Source organism: Rutidosis leptorrhynchoides, chromosome 1, assembly GCF_046630445.1.
Source record: "Rutidosis leptorrhynchoides isolate AG116_Rl617_1_P2 chromosome 1, CSIRO_AGI_Rlap_v1, whole genome shotgun sequence".
Lineage (NCBI taxonomy): Eukaryota > Viridiplantae > Streptophyta > Magnoliopsida > Asterales > Asteraceae > Rutidosis > Rutidosis leptorrhynchoides.
In genome coordinates this window covers 429,174,248-429,188,135 of record NC_092333.1, presented here as the reverse complement: position 1 = coordinate 429,188,135, position 13,888 = coordinate 429,174,248, and the positions used below count along the sequence as shown (strand labels likewise).

The window sequence follows — 13,888 nt, the reverse complement described above, 5'->3', positions numbered from 1 at the left end:
GATATAATTAATCATGAAAATTTAGAGGAGATTTTACAGGAAAATAGCCATCAAGTATATCCTGAATATGAAACACAACAAAAAGAACGGGAACGATATGTTCTTCCTCCAAGAATCAACCGAGGGATTCCTCCCAGGAGATACTCTCCTGAGAGAACAGTCTCAAAATCAAGATATCCAATGGCAAATATTGCTAGAGGAAATCTATCAAAAGAAGCAACAAAGTTCACTTCTGCATTATACTCTGAAGAAATCCCAACAACGGTTGAACAAGCTCTAAAATCAACATACTGGAGGAAAGCAATGGAAGATGAAATGGAGGCTCTCAAGGTAAATAATACTTAGGAAAAATGTGTCCTTCCAGAATCAAAGAAACCGGTAGGATGTCGATGGGTATTCACAATCAAACACAAAGCCGATGGATCTGTAGAAAGATATAAAGCGCGGCTTGTTGCCAAAGGGTACACTCAAACCTATGGCGTTGATTACTCAGAAACTTTCTCACCAGTTGCAAAAATTGATACTATTAGAATCCTTTTCTCCGTTGCTGCAAACAAAGACTGGCCACTTCACCAATTTGATGTTAAAAATGCCTTCCTACATGGAGAACTCAAAGAAGAAGTCTATATGGAAGGTCCTCCCGGTTTCACATCAGAATTCAAAGAAAGGGAAGTTTGTCATCTTAAAAAATCTCTTTCTGGTTTAAAACAATCCCCTCGGGCTTGGTTTGGGCGTTTTACTATTGCTATGAAAAATTACGGTTTTAAACAAAGTAATTCCGACAATACTTTATTTTTTTAAAAAAGAGGAAACCTTATCACATGTCTCATTATTTATGTTGACGACATGATTATCACAGGAAATGATCAAGAGGAAATTACAAACTTAAAAGCTGACCTTTTTAAAGAATTTGAAATGAAAGATCTCGGAGGTCTTAAATACTTTCTGGGAATCGAAGTTTTACGTTCAAAAAGAGGGATTTTTATATGTCAAAAGAAATATATACTTGATCTTCTTGCAGAAACAGGAATGGTCGACTGCAAACCCGCGGATACTCCTATGATTCCAAACCTAAGGTTATATATAGAAGATGATTCCAAAGCAGCGGATCGAAGTCAATATCAAAGAATCGTGGGAAAACTTATCTACCTAGCTCACACTCGTCCAGATATATCACATGCTGTTGGAGTTGTTAGTCAATTCATGCATCAACCCCAACAACACCATATGGATGCAGTATGGAGGATTATCAAATATCTAAAAGGCACTGCAGAAGATGGAGTCCTGTTCGAGAAAAACAATAATCTAAAAGCACAAATATTCACCGATGTGGGTTACGGAGGAGAAAAGGGATATAGAAAATCAACATCCGGATACTTTGCCCTTGTTGGAGGGAATTTGGTTACCTGGAAAAGCAAGAAACAAAAGGTTATCGCCCTGTCTAGTGCTGAAGCTGAATTTCGGGGAATTTCACGAGGTGTAACCGAGGCTTTATGGATCAAGAAACTTTTGACAGCAATTGGTTTTCCTCCTAATACTTCGATCAAGATCATGTGTGACAACGAAGCGGCAATTGCAATTTCAGAAAATCCAGTTCAACACGATCGAACCAAACATATAGAAATTTGGCAAAAGGTTTAATCTGGCGGGGAAACCCTGACCCCGTGTGCCTTTGGCACCTATACCGCCCACCCAGTAAGGGCTAAGTATACCGTGTAAGACACCTCCCCCCAATACCCAACGAGAACTTGCAGGCCGAATATCGCCCCCGGAGGGATTCGAACCTGCACCCCATATTTGGCAAAGGGTATATTCTCGTGGGCCCAGGGTTCATAGGTGACTGGTACCACTGAAGCACTGCTTCGTTGGTAACATATAGAAATTGACAGACACTTCATTAAAGAAAAATTAGAAGCCGAAATCATATCTTTACCTCACGTCCGATCAGAAGACCAACTAGCAGATATCTTAACCAAGTCAGTCAACGGAAGACTCTTCAAAGAAATACTCTCCAAGTTGAACATCGGAAACCCCACTATTCAACTTGCGGGGGAGTGTTAGAAATAAAATAGAATGTTGGGATCAAGCTCATCATTTCCCATTATTACAAAAGCAACCTTTTACAAAAAGGAGAACATACTTTATTTTCTTAATGATTTAGGCATAGAGCCGTTTGGCTATTTTCTGTATAAGATAGCATTTATCTTCCAAATGTAAAGACAACTGAATTCAGTCAAAATATTCATATTCAAAGCAAATACAATTACAATTCTTATTTTGAACAATATTCAGTAGAAAAATTAGTACATATACATAACTGCAACTTCTCTTTAACTCCAGGCTCAGAACTTTTTGCATTTTGAGAATTAACTTTTTACGGCAACCTGTGATAGTGCAGCTGGTGCTTCTTCACTAATTTTTGTTATTCCTATGACTATGCGCGAAAAAGTTTCTCAAATGATGCCAAGGCTGCAATGTCTATTTAAAAATGCATAACAAGTTCCTAAATCGCATGTTTAGCGCGTTAATATTTGAAAGAATCCAAAACTTGGATATCTTATTGTAATACTCTTATTAGTCTGAACAATGATTTCCAACCCCCAACAAACACTGTGTACACTCATAACCACAATCAAACTAGATATCAAATTCAAGAATTAATAAGAAATATTGATCTTGCTCGAGACAAGCATCCAATAGGACATTTTACAGACGGGTCTTATCAAGATCATTAAAGTACGGATGTTCCATTGCTTTCTTGGCTGAAATCCTTTTCGATGGTTCATACTCCAACAATTGCTGCCCAAACAAAACAAGTACAAATTCATCATTATATAAAAAACATAATATCAAATATGTTGTCAAGGTTCAAATTATTCACCGAAAGAAGATGGAGTCCATCTTTATCAAGGTTCGGAACAGACTTTGAAATCAGCTTAGGCTTCCATTGAGGATACTCATGCCAGTCCTTGAGCTTGCTCACTCCTGGCCAAATTTCTTCACTCGGAGTACCCAATAACCTGAACATATTCAATAAAAGTAATAAATAACTTCACTCATTACACATTCGGCCCAAAACCCGTTCGGGTCGACCCGACCCTTTTGCCAGGTATATATATTTATCCACCTGAAAATATGCAACAGCTGTTGAAGTTCAGAATCTCCAGCAAAAAGGGCAGTCTTTGTGACTAGTTCAGCTGCATTTTCGAAGAACAAAACATTCATTCAAACACCACTAGTGAAGTTAAAATTATCGATCACAAACTGATATAAGCCATTAAGCCAGGGAATAATAACTAATACGTACCAAATATGCAGCCAACAGACCACATGTCAACTGCTGTTGAGTAATGGGTTGCACCCAAAAGGACCTCTGGAGCCCTATACCAAAGTGTCAAGATCTGCAAACACGATTCAAGTCACCACAAATTGTAGATTAAAGGTCTACCAAATCGATCGATTTGATATGATAAAAAAAAATTACCTCATGAGTATACTTCTTAATTGGTAGACTAAACTTACCTCATGAGTATACTTCTTAATTGGTAGAGTAAACGCACGGGCAAGTCCAAGATCTGCTATTTTAAGCATCAACGTTTTTCGATCCATTAAAAGATTGTGAGGTTTAAGATCTCTGTGCAATATACCATGTGCGTGACAGAACGCAACACCTTTACAAAGCTGGTACATCAAGCTCTGCATCACAATCCACTCATATGAATACATTTAATATCAATGAAACAAGTAGAAAAAAAAAAAGTTGCTCAATTATCCAACAAAATATAACAACTTCCTACTCCATAATTAGTACCTTGACAATGTTGGTTGGAATGTTTTCACCAGTTTGACGAAACGATCTGATGTATTTCTTCAAATCGGTTTCCATATACTCAAACACCAAGTACAGAACTGTATTCCCATCTTTGTTTATACCTTGCTTCACATCCATCAGTCTGTTTCATAACATTAGTCACATTTATACTATTTTCAATATCTATATCTATATCTATATCTATATCTATATCTATATCTATATCTATATCTATTAAATTGAAAATGAATAACAAACATTTACAGTATACAAAAAGCCAGTTTTATATTATTGTTAATTTGTTATAATCCAAAAAAATAACCCTAGAATTTAACATTTTGGATACCTGTAAGATAATAGTTTGACTAAACATAGGAAAAATCATAGAATCAAAAGTAAAAAAGTTAGGGTTAACATTCCACTCGAGAGAATTCAACATATTATTACAGAGTATATAAGCCCTAGAAGAACACCATATCTCCCACTATATTCGATTCAATTTAATTTAATTCAATTTAATATAAATCTACACTATATGAATCAACAAATTAAACAGTTTACAAGCCCTAATTAAGCAATACATAATAGATATAGATAGATAGATTAATCAATCAAACCCTAGGTATAATAATAATGTAGCAAAAGAAATGAAATCGAAAACATACTTAACGATATGAGGATCGCGTGACAGCATTCGAAGAATCGAGATCTCGCGAAGTGTGGTTGGTGGAACGCCTTCTTGATCTTCATGAAGTTTAGTTTTTTTGAGAGCAACAATTTGACCGGTGATTTTGTCTCTGGCTTTGTAGACTTTACCGTAAGTTCCTTCACCTACTTTTTCGAGTTTTTCGAAAGCATCCATGGCTGTCTTTGTAGACTCCATCTTGTAAATCAGATAACTGTTACAGTTATTTTATTTAGGGTTTGAAAATGAGGAAATGGTGATTAGAAACAAGAAGAAGAAAAGGTTTGGGGTTTATATATACAGTAAAGTATATATATAGTCGTTGAAGAGCGCCTTCCTAGCCTTCATCTCGTTCTCTAACGGAAACTGTCTTTTTTGAATTTTGAATTTATGTATCAGGATTTTTACTGTGTTAGTTACAATTACAATTTATTTACGGAGTATTTAATAACAACAGTAAGGGCTATATTAAAAGATTATTTAAGCGTTGGTGATTGTAAATGAAAGTTGCGTCAATTACGCGCTGATAGGTAGCGCCTGTGTTTTTTTAATCCGAAGAGCATCTTCGTATAACACTAAATACCATGCGGCGTATGAAAAGCATTTTTGTCCTCATTCTCCGCGGCCATGAGGATTTGGTGATAACCCTTGTACGCATCCATAAAACATTTGTACCGAAAACCCGATAATGATTCTACCTTCCAGTCAATCTCTGGGAGAGGGTAGTTATCTTTAGGACACGCTTTATTAATGTCCTTAAAATCGACACACATCCGCCAGTTACCGTCAGCCTTCTTTACCAACACAGGATTAGCAACTCATGTCTGGTACCGTACTTTCCGCAGGATGTTTGCTCTGACCAGGTTATCAACTTCTGCGCATAACCAATCATTGCGTTCAAGGGCCTTGTGCCGTTTCTTTTGCCTAACAGGCGCGAGTGATGGGTTAACATTCAACTTATGTTCCGCAATAGCCCGCGGAACCCCAGTCATATCTGATTCTTGCCATGCGAAGACATCTGCGTTAGCTAACAAGATACCGTGCAACTTAGCTTTAGTTTCGGTTGACAAGCCTGCGTCAATTTTGATTCGTTTTTCCGGATGCAAGCGATTAGCTATGACTGCGCTATTTTTAAGTTGCTCTCCTATGCTGGGAATGTCTACAGGCACAACTGAACCACATAACTCGGTTGTTTGATGCGACACAATTGTGGCAATTCCTCCCATGGTAGGAAACTTAATCAAGCCGTGCACCACTGAGGGTATAATGTTAAAACGTCGTATGAAATTTCTCCCCAGAAGCGCATTGTAACGTGAAGTCGAACGAACCACATAGAAGTCGATTAACTCGCTTCTAGCCAACTGCGGATTCTTGTCATCCGCAAGCTCTACTACAAGTTCTATCCGGCCTAGCGGCCATGAGCTTTCCCCAGAGAATCCTGATAGCGTAATATCGGGTTGGCGCAACTGCGCCTTGACTTCTGCGGGAAGAAAACGATAGCAGTGCTCGTACATAATGTCGACACCGCTTCTGGTATCAACATGCATGCGTTTAATCTGTATTCCGCGATCAGGAATGCGACACGTGATGATAACAGGCTCATTAACTGTGTCGATTGACATGACATGAGGGAATGAAATTGGGATAAGTTCCCAATCCTGGTAGTCATTGTATTTTCTTCGCTGTCCAACTTTCTCTGCGTCAACCATATTGATGGTTAAATCGGCACCTTTAGTTTTATCGGTTTTTTGCCATGCAAAAGTTTTGGCTTTTGAACCCTCTTCTCCGGCTTTTCCCTTATCTTTCTTTGGTGGTTTTAGGTGGTCTTACATTCCTGCGCGCAACGCTTCCAACACCCGTTCCATTAAGTTTTTACAGCGATTGGGGTCATGGACATGATCATCATGGAACTTGCAGTACTTCGTTTTATCCCGCTTACCAAATTCTTTCAGCGGGGTTGGAACCGCAAAGGTTGCACACACTGGTTCGGTGGCCAAAATCTCTTTTGGTGTTTTAGACAGGCTTTTGAGCAGCGCATAGTTCTGATTATTAATGCATCACTGATTATTGTTTCGATAATTACCATGTGTGCGTCCCTTATCACTTCTTATGGGACCACCACTAGGATACCTTCCATGAGAACTGTTACCGCGGCTTTGATGGCGCAACGATCATCATCATCTTTCCTCTCGTTGCGTGAGCTAGCTATAGGAATATCATTATCTTCGTCACTCCGCATATAATCGTGGCATTCATTAAGTGCTTCAGCATAAGTTGTTGGCACCGTATGGCGCAGACGCTTGACCAGCGTTGGATGACGTTCTGAACTTATACCATGTATGAGCCCAGAAATATGCTGCTCCGGTTTAAGGTCTGGTATGCACAAGCACTCATTAGTATATCTCGTAAGATATTCACCCAAAGATTCCTTGGGTTTCTGTACGATATCATGACATTCAATATGAGTGCGCTTACGCGGCCTCTGATTTTGATACTACAGCAAAAACTTTGTTCGTAAATCCATGAACTCGGATATGCTGCCTGCTGGGAGCTTATTGAACCATTCGCGTGCAATACCCTGCAGTGTCATGGAAAATATCTGACATGCAATTGGATCCACTCATCCTTGGGTGCGCATTGCGCCTTCAAACCGCTGCAGGAAATCATCTGGATCAGTCAAGCCATTATAGGTACCCAGCGTGTGAGGTATCTTTGGTGCTGATAGAAACGAATATGCAGTTATGTGTGGAGGAAACTTATCAAAAGTAGTTGGTAGCTCAAAAGGTGGTTTAACGGGGTCACCTTTGAGCCCTGTGAAGAAACGCTTCATCATATCCTGAACAAAGTCAGGTTGTGAAAATAAGTGAACCATGTCAGGAGGCGCAGCCTGCATAAATTGTCCCGCAAGGTTCGCCTGCCCCTGAATATTTTGCCAAGACTGTCCTGGCGTCTGCGCATATGGCCAAGGCTGTTGTATTGGGAAAGATGGGAGCCCCGACGGCGCAGATTACACAGGTTGATAAAAAGGAATCGACACCTGCGGAGCAGATGTCTGCGAGACATGCGGGTATGCTACTAAAAGTCCGACTTTATGCGCAGTGCTTTGTTGTTCTGCAGTTAGTGGTGTCCAATGCGAGTTTGCGTCTGAAATGACACCGAATCCCCAACTATTAAGTAATGCCTGCGCATCCGCAGGGGTTAGAAACTGTGAAACTAGACGCGGCGGCTGCCAAGGCTGCAACGGTGTAAACGACGAATTTTGCTGACCACTCTACGTCTGCAAAGGGATTGAAACTGTAGTGCTGTAGATGGGCATCTGGCCGCAATATACTACATGCGGCCCCACAGTTTCTCCGCCAGTGCCAACTGTAACATCCCTCCTTTTTTCGTTTACCTTCCGTTACTATTTTAAAGTCCGTTATATAATTATAACATCTTCCGTTAATACGCGTTTTAAAATATTTCGTTTAGGTAATTCACGCACCCGCTTTTAAACTCGAGGGACTAAAGTTGCCAAGTGACCAAAGTATTGACTAGGTCAAGTGGTCAACCTTCTCCCCTCCACTCATTCACCACCTCCCATCTTCTCCTACTTTCACCTTTTTCTCTCAAACACCAAAAACAAAGAATCATCATCTATTTTCGATCTAGCAAGTGTTTCACAAAACAAATTACATATTTGGAATCCTTGTGTAACAACCCTCACTTTTCGACTTCTAAATTACTGAATTAACCCTAGGGTTATATGTTTGACTATATGTATTAAGGGTTGTTATATACAATTAAATATTGACCGAATAGTAATTTTTAGTCAACAATGTACGCTTAAATAAATAATATATTATTAATTTATATAATTTGACATAATTTAACTAAGTATATAAACTTTGTATCACTTTTATTATTTAGTTAATGTATTATATATTTAACTATATAATAAATCCAATTATATATAAATGTAATAATATTTACAAACTTACTAAAACTATAGTTTAATAATTAAAATCATAATTATTATTAAAAATACAAAATATCGAATTATTTATTATTTTTATGCAAAATTTATATTTATTAATTAAAAAAATATTGACAAATATTCTTGGAAAAGCACTAAATCAATTTGTTTATTGATATAAAAAAAATCCTTAAAATAAATGAATTTAAAAAATAAATAAATAAATAAATTACTTTTTAATTAAAAATTATAATAGAAAAAATACTTTTATTATTTTATTTTGTGCATTATCCCATGACCTAACATTTAATACTTTTGAATTTTAAAATTCCATTAAAAATTAAAATATTTCTTTTTCTTTTAATTATTTTATTCTTTTTACCTAATTTTTTCAAGTATAAATACCCCTCATTTCTCATTCAAACTCACACCAAAATTTCTTTCATTCTCTTTTTGAAGAATTACTACTAGTAAGTATTCTTTTCTTACTTTTTACTTTTTACTTCGGGTTATTATTTTATTTTTTACCAAAACATGTAAATAATGTTATAAATTATATGCAATTAAAAATAAAATAAATAACATGTTATAATTAGTAATATATGTTACTAAAAATTATAAAAGTATTTTTATGAATTAATATATAGGAATTAAAATTAAAATCGAATTAATGAATATATATGTATATACGCACCTAACGTGAAGGTTATAATTAAAGATAGCGTACAAAGAATACAAACATCACCGCTACTTGTGGCCTAGGGTGATCCTTGTTACCATTATGGGACGCTTGTGGATCTCGAATGCCAAGACTTAGATTCTGGTCAAGAGATCCTGGGCCACTCGGTAACAATAGATCATTCGAGTGACTTGCATGTTAGCAACGAAGTTTGGGCGAGATTGTACAACATCTTTGTTAAGAATTATAACCCGAACATTTTTTAAACTAGAAACTTACTATAAGTGGAAGCTTTCCATAAATAGTAAGTTTACAAAAATAGAAACTTTTGAGAAATAGGAACTTTTCTCGAAAACCGTCACTGTCAATATAGTTGCTATATTAATAAACATACTTTATGTCAAGTTAGACATTAACTAATCAAACGTTATACCTCAAGGTTGATATCCAGATCACTTACTTGCTTTACTTTCCTTCTTGCGTGGAATACTTCAACTGCTATTTAATGTGAGTTCATCTGCTCCCTTTTTATATATTTTTGGGCTGAGAATACATGCGCAACTTTTATAACTGTTTTACACGTATTAAATATTAAACTGTGATATGTTGGGCTATGACCAGCAAGTCCCCAACCGACAAGTATAAACGATAACTTGTACGGGGTAAACTTGAAAGTCTAGTCTAAATATCAGTACCAACTATTAAACTGTGATATGTTGGGCTATGACCAGCAAGTCCCCAACCGACAAGTATAAACGATAACTTGTACGGGGCAAACTTGAAAGTCTAGTCTAAATATCAGTACCAACTATTAAACTGTGATATGTTGGGCTATGACCAGCAAGTCCCCAACTGACAAGTATAAACGATAACTTGTACGGGGTAAACTTGAAAGTCTAGTCAAAATATCAGTACCAACTGTTAAACTATGCTATACACGGCTATGTCCGACTAAGTCCCTACAGTGATATTTTTAATTGCTACGGCATTCTTAATTATTGGGGATAGGCCTATCGGGAGTAACGTCCCCGATACATTTGACTAAGTCTTTGTATTACTTGATAATAAAATTAAACGACAAGGACAGAACAACTTGTCACGGGGCAAACAACGTTTTGTCTAAATATCACGCACTGGCATAAATTTTTGATCCTGCAGGAGATCAACTTTACAAACTAAATCTTGTGGTCTAAAACAACGGTCATACTTTTGTTAAACCTATGAACTTCACTCAACCTTTTGGTTGACACTTTAGCATGTTTTTCCTCGGGTGCAGTTTGATTCAAGCTTACTTATCTACTGCTTATGTGATGCTACTTGGACATAGGATCAAGAGATTATCGCATTTATTACTTTGCATTTAAACATTTACTTTACTCCTTTGTAACGACATTTCATTTTCCGCTGCGTACTCCATAAAGTTTAACTTTCTTATTTAGTATTGTTCTCGTTAGTATAATATGTTGGTATATTTTGATATTAAGTCACATTTTGCCTAGGCCCTAACTAGGGGTGTGATAGATTGGTATCAGAGCATAACCAGGCTGTTATAGAGAACCAGGATTGCATTTTTGTGTGTGCCTTATGTGTTAGCTAGGGTGCCTTAGCAATCTAAGAAACTATAACCTTTCCTGCCTTAGACTTAAAGCACTTAGGATTACCTTATAATCTTAACAACCTTGCTTTGATAATCTTGGCTTAAAATGCTAATCAAAGTCTCTTTCCTAATGTTAGAATGTCTAATTTTCATCAAGCGAATAAAATGACTCTTTTCAAGCCGATCGAAGAAGATACTTAATGGTCTTCCACTGAAAGACCAGCCCAAAGTCCACCTTATGGCTTTGGTGGTCCTCGTTCACCAAACTATAGTCCAGATACTTTACCTAATTCTCCTGATCACTACCTGACCCCAAAAACTAAAGACAAGGAGAAACGTCCTGAGGAAACTAGTCCGTCAAGGAAAAGAGTCCGATCTCCTTCTTATGATGATGCTGCTAAGTATGAGATCATGAAAGTCGATAAGATCTATAAAAACTTCAACCTAATCTTAGCCAATAAAGAATTTAAGATAGACCTTTTGCCGGTCGAACTCGGAAGTTTTGACGTCGTAGTTGGAATGGATTGGTTACGTCCATTGAGAGCTGCCATCATGTGTTACGATAAAACCGTTCATGTTCCATTGGGAAATGGAGAGACTCTTATCATCCAAGGTGAAAAGAGTGGTTCCAATCTCAACATTATCTCCTGTATTAAAACCCGCAAACACCTTATGAAAGGTTATCTAGCTATTCTAGCCCACGTTAAGATGATCGAATCGAAAGAGAAGTGTATTGAAGATGTACCAGTGGTTAAAGACTTTCCCAACGTGTTTCCCAAAGATCTTCCTGGTCTTCCACCTCCTCGACAAGTTAAATTTCAAATTGATTTAGCTCCCGGTGCTGCTCCTATTGCTAAAGCACCATACCGTTTAGCACCTTCCGAAATGAAGGAACTTTCCAACCAGCTCCAAGAACTATTGGATAAAGGTTTCATTCATCCAAGATCGTCCCCATGGAGAGCTCCTATTCTATTTGTTAAAAAGAAGGATGATACATTAAGGATGTGCATTGATTACCGCGAACTTAACAAGCTTACTATCAAGAACCGTTATCCGTTGCCACGTATCGATGATCTATTCGACCAACTTCAAGGGTCAAGTATTTATTCAAAGATTGATTTGAGATCTGGTTATCACCAACTCCAAGTCAAGGAATCCGATATTCCTAAGACTGCTTTTCGTACTCGATATGGGCACTATGAATTCTGTGTCATGCCTTTTGGTTTGACCAATGCTCCTGCTATGTTCATGGATCTTATGAACTGTGTTTGCAAACCCTATCTCGATAAATTCGTCATTGTATTCATTGATGACATCTTGATCTATTCCAAGAGTGAGAAAGAACATGAGCAACATTTGCGTATGATTCTTGAACTCTTACGAAAGGAACAACTTGACGCTAAATTCTCTAAGTGCGAGTTTTGGCTCAAAACCGTACAATTCCTTGGACATGTTGTTGATAAAAGAGGAATACATGTTGATCCTGCTAAAATCACTGCTATTCAGAACTGGGAGACACCAAAGACTGCGAAGCATATTCGCCAATTTTTGGGACTTGCCGGTTACTATCGGAGATTTATAAAGGATTTTTCACTTCTTGCTAAACCTCTTAAGAAGCTAACACAAAAAGGGAAGAAATTTGAGTGGTCCGAAGAACAGGAATCTGCTTTCAAGATTCTGAAGGAGAAGTTGACCACAGCCCCGATTCTATCTTTACCTGAAGGTACTGACGATTTTGTTGTTTACTGCGATGCCTCAAAGCAAGGCTTTGGTTGTGTTTTAATGCAACGTGAAAAGGTTATTGCCTACGCATCTAGACAGTTGAAGAAACACGAGGAGAACTATACCACACACGACCTTGAGTTAGGTGGCGTGGTATTTACATTAAAGATATGGAGACATTATCTATATGGTACCCAGTTTATGGTGTACACTGACCATAAAAGTCTTCGACACATCTTTGATCAAAAATAGCTGAATATGAGGCAAAGCCGATGGCTCGAGTTATTGAACGATTATCACTATGAACTGAAATATCATCCTGGCAAGGCGAATGTAGTTGCCGATGCCCTTAGTCGAAAAGACGATGTTAAACGTGTTCGTGCTCTGAATTTGAAAATCAAATCGAATCTTATCTCATGAATCTGTGAAGCTCAATTAGAAGCTATTAAACCAACAATTATCGAAGGTGAAGGACCTATTGGTTTTGAAAACCAACTCCAAGTGAAAGCTAATGGTACACGGTACTTTGGTAACAGAATTTTGGTTCCTCGCTTCGGTAATCTCCGTGAACTAGTCTTGGATGAAGCGCATAAGACTAGGTATTCTATTCATCTGGGTTCCAGTAAGATGTACCACGATGTGAAGGAATTCTACTGGTGGCCTAACATGAAAACTGACATTGCTACTTATGTTAGTAAGTGTCTCACTTATTTGAAAGTCAAGGCTAAACATCAAAAGCCTTCTGGTCTATTGACACAACCCGATATTCCGCAGTGGAAGTGGGAATGTATCGCTATGGACTTTATTACTAAATTGCCCAAGACTTCTAGTGGAAATGATACTATATGGGTCATAGTAGATCGTCTTACTAAATCTGATCATTTCTTACCGATCAAGGAGACCGACAAGATGGAGAGATTGTCACAACTGTATATCAAAGAAATTGTCTCTCATCATGGTGTTCCTATATCAATCATATCCGATCGCGACAGTAGATTCACTTCCAGATTCTGGAAATCCTTACAAACTGCTCTTGGAACTCAACTCGACATGAGTACTGCTTATCATCCGCAAACCGATGGTCAAGGTGAGCGAACCATTCAAACATTGGAATATATGCTTCGCGCTTGTGTTATCGACTTCGGCAAAGGCTGGGATAGACATCTGCCTTTGGTTGAATTTTCTTATAACAACAGTTATCACTCTAGCATTAAAGCTACACCTTTTGAAGCTCTATATGGACGGAAGTGTAGACCCCCTCTGTGTTGGGATGAACTTGAGGACATATATTTAACTGGTCCTGAAGTTATTCACGAAACTACCGAAAAGATCGTTCAAATCAAGCAACGTTTAGAAACTGCCCGTAGCCCGACAGAAGAGTTATGCCGATAAGAAACGAAAGGACATCGAATACCAAGTTAGAAATAAAGTCATGTTGA

General features: G+C 37.7%; 2 protein-coding genes across 2 annotated transcripts; both read right to left on the bottom strand.

Moving 5' to 3' along the window:
- Window positions 1-2,528: 2,528 nt before the first annotated feature.
- LOC139872505 (cyclin-dependent kinase B2-2) lies at window positions 2,529-4,718 on the bottom strand. The gene is made up of 7 exons (XM_071860399.1): window positions 4,477-4,718; window positions 3,812-3,953; window positions 3,523-3,696; window positions 3,308-3,401; window positions 3,128-3,197; window positions 2,882-3,020; window positions 2,529-2,799 (listed from the first exon to the last, which is right to left on the bottom strand). The coding sequence occupies exons 1-7, from the start codon at window positions 4,692-4,694 to the stop codon at window positions 2,707-2,709; spliced, it is 930 nt and encodes a 309-aa protein (XP_071716500.1). The 5' UTR covers window positions 4,695-4,718; the 3' UTR covers window positions 2,529-2,706.
- Window positions 4,719-5,314: 596 nt separating this feature from the next.
- LOC139902334 (uncharacterized) lies at window positions 5,315-6,205 on the bottom strand. Its single transcript, XM_071884975.1, has 2 exons — window positions 5,905-6,205; window positions 5,315-5,751 (listed from the first exon to the last, which is right to left on the bottom strand). Exons 1-2 carry the CDS (start codon window positions 6,203-6,205, stop codon window positions 5,315-5,317), a joined length of 738 nt encoding a protein of 245 aa, XP_071741076.1.
- Between the last annotated feature and the right edge of the window lie 7,683 nt (window positions 6,206-13,888).

Bases quoted from the DNA above. Each gene is read 5' to 3' on its own strand.
- LOC139902334 (XM_071884975.1), bottom strand. From the start codon at position 6,205: ATGGTTGACGCAGAGAAAGTTGGACAGCGAAGAAAATACAATGACTAC. The intron at 5,752-5,904 runs GCCGGATAGAAC...TTATACCCTCAG, and splicing joins GGAAAGCTCATGGCCGCTAG to TGGTGCACGGCTTGATTAAG.
- LOC139872505 (XM_071860399.1), bottom strand. From the start codon at position 4,694: ATGGAGTCTACAAAGACAGCCATGGATGCTTTCGAAAAACTCGAAAAA. The intron at 3,697-3,811 runs GTACTAATTATG...ATTGTGATGCAG, and splicing joins TTCCAACCAACATTGTCAAG to AGCTTGATGTACCAGCTTTG. The intron at 3,021-3,127 runs GTGGATAAATAT...GAATATGTTCAG, and splicing joins CAGCTGTTGCATATTTTCAG to GTTATTGGGTACTCCGAGTG.